The sequence below is a fragment of the Cucumis melo genome, chromosome 5 (genome assembly GCF_025177605.1).
Source record: "Cucumis melo cultivar AY chromosome 5, USDA_Cmelo_AY_1.0, whole genome shotgun sequence".
NCBI classification, from domain to species: domain Eukaryota; kingdom Viridiplantae; phylum Streptophyta; class Magnoliopsida; order Cucurbitales; family Cucurbitaceae; genus Cucumis; species Cucumis melo.
The window spans coordinates 26,814,613-26,833,582 of NC_066861.1; the positions used below are offsets into that span (position 1 = coordinate 26,814,613).

General features: G+C 32.5%; 2 protein-coding genes across 2 annotated transcripts; one reads left to right on the plus strand and one right to left on the minus strand.

Annotated features, from left to right (window-relative positions):
• The first annotated feature begins 9,033 nt into the window (after positions 1-9,033).
• On the plus strand, positions 9,034-12,147 carry LOC107991330 (uncharacterized). The gene is made up of 4 exons (XM_017046174.2): positions 9,034-9,202; positions 11,043-11,147; positions 11,248-11,372; positions 11,488-12,147. Exons 2-4 carry the CDS (start codon positions 11,063-11,065, stop codon positions 11,722-11,724), a joined length of 447 nt encoding a protein of 148 aa, XP_016901663.1. The 5' UTR covers positions 9,034-9,202; positions 11,043-11,062; the 3' UTR covers positions 11,725-12,147.
• A 113-nt stretch (positions 12,148-12,260) lies between these two features.
• Positions 12,261-18,669, minus strand: LOC103494874 (probable linoleate 9S-lipoxygenase 5). Its single transcript, XM_051084709.1, has 10 exons — positions 18,424-18,669; positions 17,395-17,687; positions 16,065-16,305; positions 15,275-15,616; positions 15,051-15,136; positions 14,337-14,444; positions 13,947-14,251; positions 13,577-13,843; positions 12,402-13,376; positions 12,261-12,359 (listed from the first exon to the last, which is right to left on the minus strand). The coding sequence occupies exons 1-9, from the start codon at positions 18,617-18,619 to the stop codon at positions 12,623-12,625; spliced, it is 2,592 nt and encodes an 863-aa protein (XP_050940666.1). The 5' UTR covers positions 18,620-18,669; the 3' UTR covers positions 12,261-12,359; positions 12,402-12,622.
• Positions 18,670-18,970: the final 301 nt, after the last annotated feature.

Below are 18,970 nucleotides of genomic sequence, written 5' to 3' on the forward strand. Positions count from 1 at the left end.
GCTGTCCCTAGTGTCACAACACCATTACAATTTCTTAAATAAGAAATTTGTCGCCTAGGTTTAATCATCTCTGAATTTCAGCAGCCATATCATGATTTCTCTCTAATTTTCTCCTATTTTCAGTTCTGTTTATGCACCTGAACATCTCCCTATTGCTCGACTTTTTGAAAATGAGCTACGATGCTCTATTATAGCTTAAGTTGTTTAGGATTTTCCATATTTCAATGTATGTGCTTTTTGAACTAGATTTTGTTTTGGTTGTTAATTGATCAACGAATTTCATCACCGAAATCTAGATCAAATAATAAATGAATTCACACTCCAAGAACTAGCTAGTCCTAGTAGTAAGTTCGAGTCGAACTTAGGGAGCACGTGAGTTTCTCAAGTCGAATTGTTTCCAACTCGAGGTAATCGAGGTGGGGGATTGAGTTGATTTTGTAAAATTCATTATTAAAAAATATCTTGGCTTGGGTTGAAACGGATTTTTCCCATCCTAAGTATTTGTACGTTCATTGTTTCATCATTACTCAAGTCTACCTAATATCTTCACCTAACCAATTTCAATTTAATTAGTGAAGCCAAATAAATTGTCCCGAAACTTAAATTATTCTAATTCAACGAGATGAAAAGCTTGCATCAATTGAATTTTCGTATATTTTACTATATATATATAAATAGATTTATTGAAATCTCATCTCACTATTATCAAGTGTAGCAAAAAAAAAAATTAAAAAGAGAAATATAGAGTTTAAAAGTTATTCTAAACACATTATTGAACTTTACAATTATTAATTCTAATTTAATCATCAGCTCTATAGTGAGATCACATTTCATTCGTCATCAAATTATTAAACAATTGTGTCATAAAAACACACTTATCTTTTCCATTAGGCCATCTAAATTAATATATATATATATATAGCCCCAACAATTTCCCTATATATATCAATAACAATTAATTTTATATATCAATTCCCCTATATATATATCAAAGAAAAAGAAAAGAAAATATATTATATTTTTAATAGGGTCTACTCTAAATCTCTTGGTTTGTCTTTTTCTTTATGAAAAGATAATGTAAAAGGATAGATTAAAGTTTCAATTTTAATCCATATTTCATCTAATAAGATAGACATAAGTACTCTTTACAAATTATGACAAGTTGTAGAAAGAGAAAGTATTTAATTAAGAACTTCCACATAGGTTTTCTTTATTTATATATATTTAACCAACAATCTCAAGTATGTTGTTGGTTTTAAAACTTATGAAACATTGAAAAAGCATCAATTTTAATTTTTCACCAATTGTTTTATGCTAATTTAGATTTTTAATAACTCAATTTTACTACCTACCACATCCTTAATTACAAAATATCATTTTCAAATTGGTATCTATATATCAAAATTCCTTTAATTTTTTTCATCTTCTCTTTTCACATCTTATATAAAGTGTGGATGAAAATTCTATACATAATAAAAAAATAGTAATAAATAATCCAACAAATTTATAAACATGTTTTACTTTATTATTCAATTTCACATTAGGCCAAATGTCTTCCTCTAGCCTAGAGCTCATTAGTGTATGACTTTATTATAAATTTACTAATGCCTAATTTTCCACCATTGACAGCTGTATATATATATATTGCAATAGTTCTTTTGAATAATAAAAACATTTTGTTCAAATGTTTTTAGGGAGAAATTATTGTATAAAGAAGAAACAAAGAATGAAATCATCCACCTCCAATTCACATTTGAAAAGTGTCATCTCATAGAGAGAGAATTAAAATAAAGGATTGACATTGACTTGGGAAAATTAGCAATTGAAAATATTATTGTTTATAAAAATAAAATGGATTATGACAATCTTTCATGGATTATTATATTAAATAAATAATCATTACTTAGCAACATTATTTGTTAAGAAAATATTCTTTTTCATTCAAAACATGGTGGTTGAGAGAGTTAAAATATCCATTCTATATTAATTTTGTAATGTAAATTGATAAAGAGTTGGATTGTAACACTACGAAGCACAAATACGTCAAAGTGGACAGAGAATCGAAATTTTATACATATTTAATATAGATACACATTCAAATACGTGGCATATCAGTGTTAAATATGTGAAATGGAGTATCTGACTTACTTTTTTTTAATTTTAAACACTACAAGAAATTCCATTTTCAGTGGCGCATAGAAAGCGTCACTGAAGATTGACAACGCGTCACTAATAGTTTTAGCGACGAAAAGGCCTTCGTCACTAGGATTGTCGCAGATTCCGTGTCGGTTAAAGCTTTAGCGACGCAAGTGTTCGCGCCGCAAAAGATGAACTTTTAGTGACGTTTGTGCGTTACTAAAGGCTTACTTTTAGTAACATGATTTGTGTCACTATTTATTTTCTATAGTGACGTTTTGAACATGTCACTAAAGTTGATGTTTTAGTGACAAATTGTACTGTTGCTGAAGGTTACTTTGGGACCGTTACAAATAGCTTTTGCGACGTATTGAAGTGTGCCACTAAAAAGTCGTACAGTTTTTTTTATAAAAATCAATGCTTTTGCGACGTTATTGAAAGCGCCAGTAAAAGAATTTTATTACATAAAAAATAATATCTGATTGATTAATTGCAATTTTGATAAAGTTAGCAACACCATCAAAATATTCACTAGAAGCTCGATCTTTTAAATTTATCCAACTCCGATCCATAATAAATACAACACTTAAAGTACCTAAGTTATAAATCCATGTGTTAGAATTAAAGCCATATGTAAATTGCTTAATAATAAAGTATACAATCACACATTCGAAAGAACAACAATTACACTTACAAAGAGAAAGAGCAATCAAAACAACAACTCCCAAAACCTAAAATCAAGATCTTCGTATCAAGTCAATAAAAATTATATTGTTGTTGTTCTATTAACAACAATCTAAACTCACAACTTCATTCCTAGAAGTAAAAACACAATAACAAAACAAATATTCAACGAGACATTACTTAAATCTAATTAACAAAACAAAAATATATTCAACATGACATTACTTAAATCTAAACATTAATCAAGACTATGCAAACACTACAAGGATAAAACTCAATCTTAAAACTAATTAAGAGAATAAATATTCAACAAATCAAAATCCAAATACACTGCCCTAAAAATTTTAAAAATGAAGAATCTTACCGGAATCTCACTACTTGGCCGTCGAAGTGATTCGTGTAGTTGGCCATCGGGTGGTTTGTGCAGATTCGACGTCGTGGTTCGCTCGGCCTGGTTCGCTGCATCGTCGACCGTCCGTTCGGCCTGGTTAGTTCGTCGTGGCTATCGCGTCTGTGGCCGTCGCGTTCGTTATGGTCGTCGCGTTCGTCGTGGCCGTCGCGTTCGTCGTTGATTCGTTCGGCCTGTGCAGATTCGTGGTCGTCGTGCGGGTGTAGAAGCGCCGTCATCATCGTGGAGATACGTTGTCGTGCAGATTCGTCGTCGGTCGCTTAGTTCGTGTGTAGTTCGACCGTGGAGGAGAGGAGTGGAGATGGAAGCTTTTCGGGTTGAGAATAGGGTAGGGGGAAGGGTTTTTTTAATTAAAATTATTTAATGAAAAAAAAGAGGAGGGAGATGAAGTGGTGAAATTTTTTAGACTTTTAGCAACATCTATTTTTGTTGCTAAAGGTATCACACTTTTAGTGACATTATTATCGTGTTGCTAATTCTTTTAGTGATGCAAATTTAAAATATGTCGCTAATAATAATCTTTTGTGACATATTTTTTTTGCGTCGCTATAAATGACTTTTACCGACAAAAATTTGTTACGTGACTAAAAATTTGTCACTAAATAGCAATTTTCTTGTAGTGAAATACGCGGGGATATGTCAATTAATCTTTTATATATATGTTTGGATTAGTTTTAATCCTAAACTCTTAGCTCACTTAATTTCATAAAATTAATATTATTATTACTTGCGAACCAAATGAAAAATAAATATTTAAAACATTAAAAAAAATAAAAAAGAGATATATCCTAAAATCATTTTTTTTCCTTCATCTGTTGTGTATCCCTCTAAGGTTAATCATCAAATTCTTCCATAAACTCAACCTCTTTCGTTCTTGAAGGATTAAATTAAAGACGATATCTTATACATTTGTAAATTGCAATCTTTATTTTATATATATATATATATATATATATATATATATATATAAGAACTACGTATTCTTAGACATACCTATATCTTAGTTTTTCATAAATTAGCAAATCGTTGTTTCTGATTGTATCTGATAATATCCGTATGACATATTTATACTCGTGTTTGTGCTTCATGGGTGATAAATATAACAAATAGATTCAAAGTATTAACTAACATATTACAATAATGTCAAAAGAATATATAGATATATACCATATCTCAAAGCTTATTAGTAATATATGATCATATCTCACTTGAAGTCAACAATAGAGTCTATCGATAAAAGAGTATCATTAATTATTTTATTATATTTATAAGTTTTTAAATATTTTTATATACTTAATTATTATTTTTAAAAATGCAATTCATATTACAATAACACTTTTTGTGTAATCGTATAATCATTGTACACATAATATCAAAACAACTAATGCAATAATACAATATATATTACTTTGGCCATGTACTTCAATATCTATTCAATTTTAATCTTTTAACTTTTAAATATCATTTCTTTTATCTTTAATCAATTTTAAATTTAGTCTTTCAAAATTAATTTTACTTTTGATGGTTTGAAACTAATAGTGTGAATTTGTAATATTTTACTTTTCCTTGGAATTACATGTGGCACCAACCCTTCTAGAGGATAATATATAATAGTTTTGTTTACTTTACCTTTTCCAACTTTCATCACACAATAACAATAATTAATATAATCATTTACCAAAACAAAAGCATATATTTATAGATGGTTTCTTCTTTAGATTTATTTGTTGAGAGATTTAGGGTTACAATGTCCCCATCAATTAGCAAAATATGAAAAGTGACACTTCATTTTGGATTTTTCTAATACATTAATTTATTATATGTGAATACAAGTCTATGCCACATGTGAATAATACAAAAAGGCAGATTGACTTTTAGATTTTGGCTTTAAGTTACAATAATGTTTTGGAAAATGTGAATTGGATAAAAAATATTATGCTAGTAGTTTAATCAATTTTATTTTAATTTGGATATATAATAGGGTTAGTTGCATAGATGGTAAAAAAAAAAAAAAAAAGCCTAAAATAATAACATATATAATATAAGATAAAATAATCGTATATATAGCATAAAAATTGGAAAAGACTAATGTAAAGTGATATTATGATTGTTCTTTTTTAGCATAAATGACAAAGAAGAGAGATCAGATCAGCATATCTTTAAATCACTAATGATATATTATTAATATGATAGCTGCCATCGCTAATGGTACAAATCAAATTAATATAGTTGCAACTTTTGTTGAAATAAACTATTGATTTCATGTTATTCTATGAACATTTATATCATTTAGAAATTCAAAGTTCAATAGTTATTGGTGATAAATTCATGAAAAACATATTGGCATATTAGACACGATGTCAGTAATAGAGGTCATCATTGATAGCATGAGAGGAAGGAAACTGAAAAAAAAAATTGTTATTTTAAAAACTTTACCATATGACCGGTAAAAATGATCATTTTTGCAAATATTGTTCTCTTTTGCTATAGATTTTAAGGGTCTTTTAAAAAATATAACAAAGCGCGGCAAAGTATTTACACTGTGTAGAACAATTCTGAAAACAGAAAAAACTCACAGGTCCACCATGGAAAATACCAAAAATACCTCATTAACCACGCTGTCAACAACGTGTCCGTAATATATTAGGTACACGATCGTTTAGATTTTACTATTATTTGGTACATGATCGTTTAGACTTGGTTGTTTAGAGATGACTACAATTTATTTTTTCAATTCTAGCTATCGTTTAATTTTGTTACACGATCGTTTAATTTGGTTACGTTTAAATTTGGTTACACGAATGTTTAGATTTGGATCCAAATCTAAACGATTTCTTTTTTCAAAATTTGGTACACGATCGTTTAGATTTTGCTAAACATTTTTTTTTGCTACACGATCGTTTATCTTTTTTTACACTATTGTTTAGATTTGTTTACACGATTGTTTCGATTTGGCTAAACGATTTTTTTTTTTTAATTCTTTTGGCACACGATCATTTAGATTTGGCTATATGATAATTTTTTTTACACGATCGTTTACAATTGGCCACTCCAATCTAAATGATTTTTTTCAAGATTCTTTACATACTATTTTTTTAGATTTTGCTATTTTTTGTACATGGTCGTTTAGATTTGGTTACCCAATTTTAAACAATGTAAAAAAGAAGAGGAAAAGAAGAAAGACGATGGAAAGAAATCGCAACTAAAAAAAAAGAAAAGGAAAATAATAAAAACGATGAAAAGAAATTGCAGCGAAAATAAAAAGAAGAAAAACAATTGAAATAAAGAAATCACATAGAGGAGAAGAACGATAAAAATGTTCACAGCAAGGAAGAGAAGAAAGACCGAAGGACAAAGTTGAAATATTTAAAAAATGACTAACTTCGTGGACTTTGTTACACGGACCGTAAATAGTTTGGTGTTTTGTTATATGAAAATTACCTTATATTTTATTTATTTTCTAATTTGTTCTTTGTAACGCCCAACAATTCGATATTTCTTTTTAGTTTTGTCCATTGTCATTGATATTAAGTGTGGTTATGGAAATTTTAAATTTATTGGAAGAACCTTACCATTTTGATTTTCTTGAGTAATTAAGGTTGGGAATCCTTATTTTGCTTAAGATAATAAGTATTATTTTTTTTTTTACCTTTATTTTTGTTGGAAATAATTGGGGGAAGCCCTTATTAAACTAAAGTTGGGTTTCTTTTTTTATTATTGAAGTTAGGGGTGAAATAATCTAATTAATGGATTAGCAAATTAATTATTTGCCTTGGAAAGGGTCAAGGGGTGGTTTAATTGAAGAGAGAGAAAAGAGGGTTTATGGATTTCTTTTATTATTTTATTATTTTAAAATTCTTTTAAAAAGGAGGCATTGGGAGACGTGAGACTCCTCATCTCCCCAAAAAGAAAAACCCTAGCCGCCGCCACTCTCCGCGCCGCCGCCGCACGCCGCCGCCAGCTTCAAACACAAACCTCGGAGCCGGCCGTAGTAGAGCCGAACCACCCTCCCAGCCGCGCCGCATCTACAAACCGAAGCCGGAACTCGCCGAGACAGCCGAAGCCAATCAGCCGCGCGTCTGCAAGTCGAAACCGAGCCGTCGCCGAGCTTCCAGCCGCGTCGGAAGAATCGATCAAGCCGATCCGCGCAGCCGAGCGCCGTGTCTGCAGCCGAACTCGCCGCGCCGCGTCGATCTGAGGAAGAGCAGCCAGCCACGCCGCGCCGCGTAGATCCGACGCAGCGCAGCCGGAACGTTCGTCAGCCGTCGCGCCGTCGCATCGACTGAAGCCCAGCCGCCAACGCCGAGCGTGCCTCCAGCCGAGAACCCGAACCCGGAGCCGCTCCACACCCGCGCGCCCGAACCCGAAGCCGAATCCGCGTGTGAGCCGCGCCCGCGTGTGAAGCCGCACCGCGCGCCTCCGCGTAGCCGAGCCGCGTCTCCCTCTTGTTGCAAGCCGAGCCGCACGCGTGAATTCCTGTTGCAAGCCGAGCCGCACGCGTAGATCCCTGTACCGAGCCGAGCCGCGCCTGCGCCAAGCCGAGCCGGTCCCTGTCCTCTTCCAGCCGAGCCGCCAAGACTAATTTGGCTCCATCCACCTAAATTTTGGTAATTTAATTAATTAATGTGGCATTTCTCAGTAAGACTCCGTGCTTCGGACGCTAATTAAATTAATTTGGGACTAAATTAAGTTATTTTCCTTAAGGGACGTCTTGGACCAAGTAATTGCTGCAGCGCGGGATTTCTTCAGTAGGGGCTCGAGCACTGCAACCTCTCTCTAGGGTAAGTTATTTCAAATGAGTCTTGAACCGTTAGTCGTTGGCGACCTAATTACGAATTTTGGCATATTAAACAGTTAGGACCTCGTCGCTTGGGAAGCGTACTGCCTCGCGGTTAGGACTCGACAAATAAATCTCCAGGTAAGAGATCCTACTACTAGCTTCATGTTTAGCAGTATGAGACTATGTATGCTCCAATTTTTCATGTTAAGGATTAGACAGTACGATGCCTGAAATAAATGTTAGTATGAGGCAAATGGCGATATGGTTATACTATGGCCTGTCATGTGTGGCGAGAGCTGCTATGACTATACGACGAATGTCGAGACGGAGAGTGTAGAGATGATTTATATGATATGTTATATGCTGATGCCATGTGTATGTATACTGCGATGAGGGTACCTGTTAGCTTAATCTGTTAAAGTCGTACCTGCATGGGTGTCCTTCGGGATCACCACCTATTGAGGACTGTGTGGTCCGACGGGACACCGGTCTAGCATGGATATAGATATGACTCGAGTGACTCGACGGGGTCCTCGCATCCCGACTGTCCTAGGTGTCCCCAGGGGCACCGAAGACCAGAGTTACGTTCCTACGGGAGCGCATGTTGCACGTGTTCGGGCAAGGGCAAGCTGGCGAGCGACCCGAAGTGAGACCGTGGAAGGCCATAGGGACTACTGCTTCCGCTTATCTTTATTTCAGATTTTCGTATTTGAGTTTGAGTACTTTTCATTACTTATCATCTTTTTATGTAGATAGGGCCCGAGTAGGACTTTAGAACGCATTACACCTTTTTGCATAACTACCTTGTTTAAATTTTCATAAATAAAATTTCTTAAACCTTATGCGTTTTTAATAAATTTTTGACTTAAACCACTTGTTCTATATTTAGTAACGACTTCGATTCAGTATAAGGAGTTGGGTCGTTACAGTTCTTATAGCATTGGGCTGCAATTCCCCTTTCTTTTTTTTAATGGGCTACATAATTTCCTCTTAATTCTCAGCCCATAGCCCAGCCCATTGTAGAAGCCCACTTGCCACCTATCAAAAAAAAAAATTAAAAATTAAAAAACCCTAACCATCGGCGGCCTTCTTCATCTTCTCATCTGCGATTCACGAACGGCCACCACCACCGTCCTCCTTCATCATTCGGCGATTCACGAACCACACCACCACCTAACCATTCGGCATTCAAGGTTTGTCTTTTCATTTCTGTTTTAATTTCCATAACTTATTTGTTTCAACTTCAATTTGTAAGTTAATATTAAATTTAAGTTAGATTTAGAAATATGTTCAACTAAATTAGCATCTTAACAATCAACACGAAGCTTTTTTTTTTCTTTTTAGTAGATTACATTTCTATCCTAGTTTTTTAGAGATTAATGTATCACTGTCATCGTATCTCTATCTCACATCACACTTTTTAGTTTTCAAATCTAGAAACATTTTTTAAAATAAATATTTTCACCAAAACCTTGATTAAGGTCTATGGAGATCATGATTTTTTTGGTTTTTCCATTAATGCTAACGGAAAATTGTACAGATACATGGGTTTGGATTCATTTCTCACCAAAACCTTTACATTTAGATTAGAATCAGGGAAGTCCCTGTTGACTATGTCAAAAGTCATCTCTATGATCAAGTTTAATTATTCTCTTCTTTTCCTTCAATTTCCGTTCATCAATAGATTTGTTAGCAATGGGGAAGGTCTCTAGTATTTGCCTATCGTTATCAAGGTTGATTGAAATTCCATATTAGTGTAAAGGAGGAATGAGGATGGACTTGAGTACTTTTAAATGCACTCTAGCTGCAATCTTACTTGCAAACTGAATAAGACTGATAAGTGATAACTGATAGGTTTGTTGTCATTGTCGGATTTGGCATTTCTTTCTTCAATGCAAATTTAAGTTTCATTGAGGCTATCATAAAAGATCAATTTTCAAAAAAGTCTTGGAACTCCGTCGGGTTAGGTTATGTTTGATGATGCTCTATGAGTTTTTTAAAACTTCAACTGTGTAGAAAACCTGTGTAGAAAACTTATTTTTCCTCTAACTGGTGACTGCTAGGTGTCTTTTCTAGTCAGCTTAGGGCTACTTTTTGCTTAGTGTAAGATCCACTTCTTGAAAGGAAGTAAGAACCCCCTGTAGTGTTGAGCTGATTATTAACTTCTATAAGTTCAGTCTTGATTTCCACTGCCATGGAATTTTTTTCTAAGTCCACTGTCATGGACATAAGGCCCCATTTTGAAAAAAAAAACAAAATGGTTATCAAATGTGGCCCAAGTACTTTTGATTTTTGAAATGCTTCAATTTTGTTGTTACAGAATAATTAATAGTGTTTTCCATTGAAAAAAGAAAAGAAAATAAATAGAACTAATAATGCTAGTGAGTATTGTATGATAGAACCCAAACAACTAGAATATTGTCCAAATATTATTCTTACTCAACAGTCAAGCTTACAGCCACAAAACAATTGTCTATGTTCCTCTCTTCCCACTCTCTTTATATATAATCAATTCTAATAACTTTTAGAACTCAAGGACACAATTCTACAACCTATAGAACAACTCCTGTTCAAATAAGTTAGTTACATATTCAATTCAAATTGCATACTCTTTGGATTATTACTCTTATGGATTTAATAATTATTTATTCATTACTTGTTTGTTAAGCAATTTTTTTCTTCTTTAATTTTATTATATAAATTGTTACGTGCTTTCGCTAGGCATTGGTTGAAGCATTTGAATGGATATCTTTTTGACACTTTCACGTTGATTTACAATATCCAAGTCTGTTTCTTGAATTTGAGTTGTTAACCATGAAGGATTTAAAAGATTCAACCTTTTGAAAAAGTTGTTGGAGGTTTGTCACAAAGTTTTTCATAAGATATTAATAGTTGGCCATGGCCTGTTATTAGAATATGCAGATCGCTTCTGGAACTAGATTATGTAATATAGTAGATCTATATTGGAAGTTGTGCATTTGATCTTGTTGAACTATGTTTTCATGTGTTAAGTGTCTTGTGACGCATTTTCAGGATAAAGTACGTATACAACCATGCTTAATATTGCGACCACATTTTGCAAGCGACTGAATGTCAAGGATTTGGTGACCAATGTTCCTGTATATAGCAGTTTTAGTGGTAAGAATGGTTCATCTAGAACATGTTGTACAAACATGTTGTACTTATCATGCTAATTTGTCTTCATAGTGATTACATTGTTTGTTTAATCTAATCTCAGATGGAGCTACTGCTGGATTAAACTTATTATTCAGACGTTGGGCTACCAAAAAGACAGCTGGATCGACTAAAAATGGACGAGACTCAAAACCCAAGAATCTTGGTGTAAAGAAATTTGGTGGGGAGGTGAGTGGCAGGACAAACAAAAATCACATTGTCATAAACTTGCACTGAAATTTCTATTTATCGAAGCGGTTTTGTTGTGAACTTATTTACGGAGAGTTATTCCTTCTGGATACAGAGAGTTATTCCCGGTAACATTATTGTTCGTCAACGGGGCACTCGGTTTCATCCTGGAGATTATGTGGGAATAGGGAAGGATCACACTCTTTTTGCCCTTAAAGAAGGCAATGTCAAGTTCGAAAAGCACAAGCTGAGCGGACGTAAGTGGGTGCACGTTATACCAAAGGATGGGCACGTTCTGCATCCTGTTTATGCAACTACTTCTACTTCTCCACAATTGAAGACAACAGCATAATCTTTGGTGCTCTGTTGATGAACATGATCGTCAATGGTATAAATTTTAAGCAAAGTCGATTCCCTAGGGAGGAGGAGGGGGGGTTGTAGGCAGTCTCTTTAAGAGACGTTTTTAATGTTTATCATTTCTTTTTCTGGAAAGCCTATTGGATTTCACTTTAACCAATATGGATACGATGGATGTCCGCTTCTAGCTCGATGTGCTTAAAAATGGGATTGATGAAGAGAGAAATTTCCCTTGTAATTAAGTTGCCTCTTTTAAGTAAGTCAAGATGTGCGAAGAATTATAGGTATACTCTCGAGGGAATTTTAGGTCCTCTTTTAACCTCCTCCCCCTTACAAGGAATATTTTCTTTCTTGACATTTCAAATAGTTGGTTTAATAATATCCAATGTCCATCATAACATTAGTCTTTACAAATCAATCTTCTGATAGCAACCAAATCTTTGTATGTACATATATTTATTGTTCTTCTCTCTTGAATAACACGTAATAATATTGGTGTATGGCAATATTAAAGAAGCAATTAAACCATGGTTTATTGAAACACCAATCATTCCATAAGATTATTCATCAATAAAAATACACATAAAACAATAAATCATAACCCATCTAACCCATTCAAACCATACATACCTTGCTTAGAAAGCACTTGGTTTTGGGACAAACCATACATACCTTGCTTAGAAAGCACTTGGTTTTGGGACATCTTAGATTGTACTTGTTTTTGTACAACTCACTCAATTGTCTAACGACAATTTCTTAAGGTTGAAGTGAGCTGCAAAAAGATGCATATACTAAGATGTATCAAGAAGTATATTCTACAACTTATAATGTTTGTCACTCGGATAAATTGAAATAATGAAACCTTACTGAAATAATGAAACCTAAGGTTTCATTTAAATGGAAATGCTATTAGGAATTCCTCTGCCTGTGAGGCCTTCAGAACTTGTAGGAAACAACAAAGTATATGGCATATCCACAGGCCCAACTCTATTTTTCAATTGAGGATCTTTATTTCTCATAGCAATTTTCCTTTCAATTTCACCCAACTTTTCCCCAAACTTCTCAAATGCTTCCAAAGCTTCCTTATCCAAAGTCCACTCAGGGTTACTTCTTTGCCCTAAATACACTTCATCTGAAGAATGTCTTGACAAAATCTCAATAACTGACACCCCCACAAGGACTTGCAATTGTGAAGTGATTGTTCTCAAGAACGCCTTCTCAGGGTTTGACTCGAGTTCTTTGTAGTCAGAAGTACCACTTTCAGGTAGGAATCGACGACTGGTCGATGGACGGTTGGGAGCAAAGCCACCGTAAGGATATTGTCCAAAGTTAACTGCAGCATGAAGAGCTGAAGAGATCCATATAATGATTGTACATGTTTCGACTAAGTCTTGAAGGGAGTCCATTCTCGGCCACCATGGTTCATCTTTCTTGTCTGCATGGCCTTTCTCACGAAGCTCTTTCCACCATGATTGGAGCTCGGTGTCCTTGTGTAGTGTTTGATCATCTTTGTAGTAGAAAGAACAATAATCTTGTACCCATGTTTTGATTGCTGACCAAATCTCAAGACCATCAACAGCATATGGATAATCTTCTATTAGGAGTTGAAGTCCATGGGGAGAGTTTGAATCCTCTATTGCAACTCCTCTTTAACAAAATTAATCCAAGATTTGAATGTCAATGAATGAATGAGAAATGAACAGAAACTATTGATTGATTTTTGCAATCTCTTGCTCTGGCCATAGTTTAAAATCAAGCAAACTTTTCATTTCTTAAGCATATATCTCGTTTTATAACTATTTGGTTTTTCGTCTTCAAAATTAAGCATATAAGTATATAATGATTACCTTTTGATTAGATCAGCAGGGAGAGCTTGTTGAGGGAAGACCCAATTAGTTTTATAAACAAAAGAAGACATCTCCATGGAATACTTAGATGGATAATGTGTTGTTTCAATAATCCCATCAGCATTAATTAGAGACTGTCTTGCTAAAGCATTAATGTTCATCGTATCTCTAAAATGAGGAAGAAGCAGTTTGTGAATTGGATGAACAACACTCAATTGTCTGTTTGTTGCTATCACAAATGGTTCAATTGTTGCATGAGTATTCAACCTAATACAAATCATTATTCAACTTTGTTAATTAGAGATATATAAATGTGTTTGTGTGTGAGTTTATTAAAAAAATTAGTTGATCAGTAAGAAATGAATTTTACCAATGGCTAATGAGTTGATGGTAGCCAGTATCATTAACAGTAACATAAGCTTTAGCAAGTTGCCAAATTGAGGCATCAATTCCTGTGTTAGAAGGCAAAATCACTTTGCTAATCACTCCAAATTCATCTCCTTGGGGATGCGGTAAGCTTAATTCAATTGCCAAAGGCTTTAAAGTCCCATCATTTTTCAAGAACAAAACTGTTCTTGTAGCATAAGTTTTTGTTGGAGTTGTGTTTATTCTTCTGAGATATGGTATCAATGAATCATGGTGATTCAATATGTATAGCTTCTTCTTCTCAAGTGCCTATCAAAAAAATAAAATAAAAATAAACAAAACTTGTTATTAAGAAAATTAATTAATTAAGCTCTAATTTTTCTTAGTTATTTACCTCATCCACAGTGAGTCCATCTAAGCCATCTTGTATGTGTTCTTCAGTTATTTTGCTTGTTTGATCACCATAAATGTTAGGGTCCAATGTGCTTTTAGGTGGAAATTCCTGTATATTGTATTTGTCTAAGGGCGTTATTTTAAATATAGCAAAATGAATTAAAATATTTATAAAATATTTTAGTTTATCGATTTATAGACTGTGATAAACTACTATTTGTATCTATCTATTTGATCATCATATTTTATTATATTTTGTAAATATTTTTATTAACTTTTGTCCATTTAAAAACAATTTCCTTTTAGTAAATCATATATTTTTATGAAATCGATTAAATAATATTGATAATAATTTCATGAAAGAAAATACAAATATATGAATTTCTTTTCAATTTTTTTTAATTTAAAAGTTGATAGATTAAAAAGATTTGATTGTTTCAAATATAAAGAAAAAATGAGTCAACTTATTTATAAATATAACAAAATTTCACTGAGACTAATAAATATATATATCAATGTTTATCGTTGATAAACAATAACATTTTGCTATATTTTAAGCAGTGTTTTTGTTATTTAAAATAATTACCCTAGTTTAAAGGTTAATTAATTTAGAAAATCATCAACATAAATTAGTTCTGGCTAGGAACTAAATTTAATGTTATAATCATCGAAAGTACGTAGATAGACTAAAATTATATATTAAAAGAAAAATTACTTGAAGACGAGCAATGACTACTGGGTTAACTCCAGCTAACATTTCTCTTGCAAATTCTTCATCAGTACTCCATGCAGTTTTGTCCTCTATATATTATTCAAACTCAAAAAATTCAGCACATAAAAAAAAATAATTAAGAACACAAACGAGAAACAAGAAAAGAAACTAATCTCTATTTTGTCGTAAGAATTAAAATCAACGGAAAAAAAAAAAAAAGAATGTACCATGAATAAGTTGAGGAGTAGGGAATCTAAGAAATCTTTCACCATCTGTTCTAAAGATTTCTTTAAGCAAAGGAGCCGGAATATTTTCAGTGATACCTTGAAGCAAAGTTCTTGGGACAGGCAAACCTTTCTCATAAAGATCAAACACATCATTAAAGTCATCAAATTCCCCTGGTGTGCTATCAAACAGATCTTCCAACTTTGGTTTTATTGATCTTGATATTGATTTTAAACCATATGCAAGAAAATCTGACATCTTCAAATGGCCAAATCTTTCATCTCTTGGAACATACACATCTGTTGCTTTACTTGAACTTGCTAATCTACTTTCACTTTTCGGATCTGCCACGATAATTAATGTTCGTTCAAACTACAGTCAACAAATGATTATCTCAATCCTTTCTACTCTTAATGTCTATATATAACTCAACTAGTTGAGATATATATGTTATATCATTCCTAACATAAATTAAAAGTTGAAATTTTTATATTGCTACATATTTAGGTCAAAAATATAGACATCTATCCTACCCTCTTGATAAAGAGCATATGTTTTGGTTGTACCTTCGCTTGCATGTGGCCGCATTTAAGTTATGTTTACATCTATAATGTTTGAGTTTTCTACGTCTATGTTTGGTTTTTGAAAATATTTTCCAAAACATATAGGCAAAATGTTGCCATCTACATCACAGTGATAGTTTACTATGTTTATAAATATTTTGATCCATTTTACTAATTAGTATTAATTAAGTCGTGGTTTTTTTAAAAAATAAATAAAAATGAAATTTACCTTTTTTGGAAGGTGGTCTTCCGGTTCTTCCTCTACGAGGATAAGGATATTTTGATGAACCTCCAAGTACAGGACGACTGAGGTCCAAATTGCTATCTGGATCGCCGATATCATTGTATACATCGTAATCATATATTCTATCCCATTCCTTTCTCTCTCCTTTTCCATTTCCCCTAAGGTTCAGTAATTCATCTACCCTATACTTCACAAGTGGCTTTGGCATTTCATTGGGAAGGTATGCCTATGTATTAAAAAGCTTTGTTAAGGTTTATCCGAACATAGCTTAACTAATTAAAACACACATATATAAATCAAAAAGGATAAGATCACACATCAAAAAACAAATAAATAAATAAATAGACCGATTTTGAGATTTAATCCTACTTTTAAGCCCCTCATAAAATTACCTAAATGGATTTTCGAATCTAAAAACAAATTTGATCTATGGTCAACTTATAAAAAGCATCATCTTGTAAATTATCTCGACCTCAAAATCTTTAAAAGATACGTGACGGTGATGTACTTATCAACTTAGGTTTTTGTTTAAAAATATAAAAATATGAAAGATCGAATATTTAATTATTTTTCGTTAGTGTTTGAAGACTTTTTCTTTTCTTTTTTTTTAGAAAGACTTCAATTTTTTTCCTCCTTATTTTAAAGATTGATGAGTTAATCTTCCCCTGGCTAATATAGTTTTGAAAGGGACTTAATTACATGTTTATCTGTAGTTTAAGCAACTCTTGAGTCTCTGACTCTTTAATTATTTTTTAATTAAATAAAGTACTTCAAAACTAATTAAGCACTTAATTTTGCAAATTGCTTTCATCATCTTAATTAATTCCATGGTCAAAGGGCAAGGACAAAGTCCTATTTCCAAATAGTAATTATATATCCCAAATAATACAAACCCTAATTATTAGCTAGGGATTATTCTTAATTATTTCATATTAATCATACAAACCAATTGACTTAAACCATTTTATGATATTTAATCATCATGACAGCAACTTGATAGGTCACTAAAATATAAATTACTACATAGTTGATGAGCACACAACCAACTTTCTCTTCTCTTTTTAATTCTTAAATAAAAAATACTAAAAAAACTATATACATATATATATATAGAATTTCAAAACAATACCTTATATATGTTCTTCTTTTTATCAAAATACAAAAAAATTTACAAGATTAAACATGCCCAACTTTACGTCGCCTTAACATATAACATCTTACTCGACTTGGAAATAATGAGTTATGATGATGCAACGCCTATAGCTAGACAATATAATTTCTATAACGTTTTGATTAATATTACGATGAAATTTACCTGATTGGCGAAGAAAATACGAGGGGTTTGGTATTTATCGGCAGGATAAACCCAAGAATTGCAATCAAAGTGGATTCTTCCATGGCCAGGAACATCGTCAAGAGTGAGAGATTTGAGAAAGAATTCACTGAAGTGTTGATTAGTTATGAAGAAAGCACCTGGAATTCCTATTTCTTCATCCCAATCAAATGTAATACTAAAGGCTGTTTCTCCAGCAAATATTGGAAGTATTGTATTCCCAATCCAATTCTCTAAATATGCTGCTTCTCCCACTTTCCCTTGAAATTCTTTTGCTGTTTTTTTTTTTACATACCAAATCAAAAAAAACAAAACAAATTGGTTCTCTCAAAGGCTTTGCATAGTTTTTGTTAAGAAACCAACCTAATTATAAATTTTGAAAACTAAAGGAATTTGTTTTGTTTTTAAATTCACTAAAAATTCAATCATTGTATTTAAGAAAGATGCAAACTACTGTAAGATCAAAGAAAACAGACTTAATTTTCAAAAAACAAAAATGAAATGGTTACCAAATAAGGTCTCAGATAAAGAAAAAAATAGAGATTTTTTAAAAATATGAAAACAAAAAAACAAAATAAGTACATGAAAAAGAAATATAGGGTAACTTATCATAAAAGAAGATGGTGTACGTTAAAGATATGTCAACCCTAGCTAGTTGAGACATATGATCTGAGTGTGTCTTTCAATCTTTCATCCTTAATCTGTGATTCATTAGAAAAACAAAAATAGACACTTCTCCAAGAGTTTTCTCAAAACAAATATTGCAAACCTTGCATGCATAATTCAACATGCATTGGGATCCTTCATCAGTAGTTTTGCAGTATCTATGTATGTATATATATATATACAACTTGTTAACTTTTTGTTGTATTTACGAGTGTCCGAATTAACTTAGTTTCATTTGAAAGATTTTATTGATCACCAGATCTACTACGCATAAATAGTTTTATTTAAAAGTTCGTCAAAAATCAAAACGAAGAAACATCAAAGACCGAAAAAGTAAGAACTCACAAGGGTCACCATGTTGAGCGCTAACGAGTTGAAGAGAAACGCCACCACCTAAAAGCTCATGAAGATTATCAAGAACAGTGGAACCGAAATCATTGAAGTCTAAGACATTGTCTCTCATTAAGACCACAGTTCCATGGATTTTCTTCCCTCCATGTTTCAATCCAGAGATGGCTCCAACAATGCTTCCAATCAACATGTTGTTATTATCTTTAAGAAGAGAGGATTTTTTCTTTCAGAACATGTTCTAAAACCCAACAAAGGCTTTGGGATTTAATACCCAAAAATATGGCTGTTTTTTTCTTCTCATCATTATCGTCATTTTTCTTAATTATTAAAAGCTTTTTCAATGAAGTAGGTTTCGTGTTTCTCTCTCTCAAATGTCTCGTAAATTTGGGTTTAGAAAGACATATTAATTAATTAATTATATATATATGGTATGCACCTTAACAAGATGATCAGATATACATACTTAGCTTATCTATAAAAAAAAATTTCTTTTCATGCTTGTGTAAAAAGAAAAACTATTTACAAAACATAACATAACATA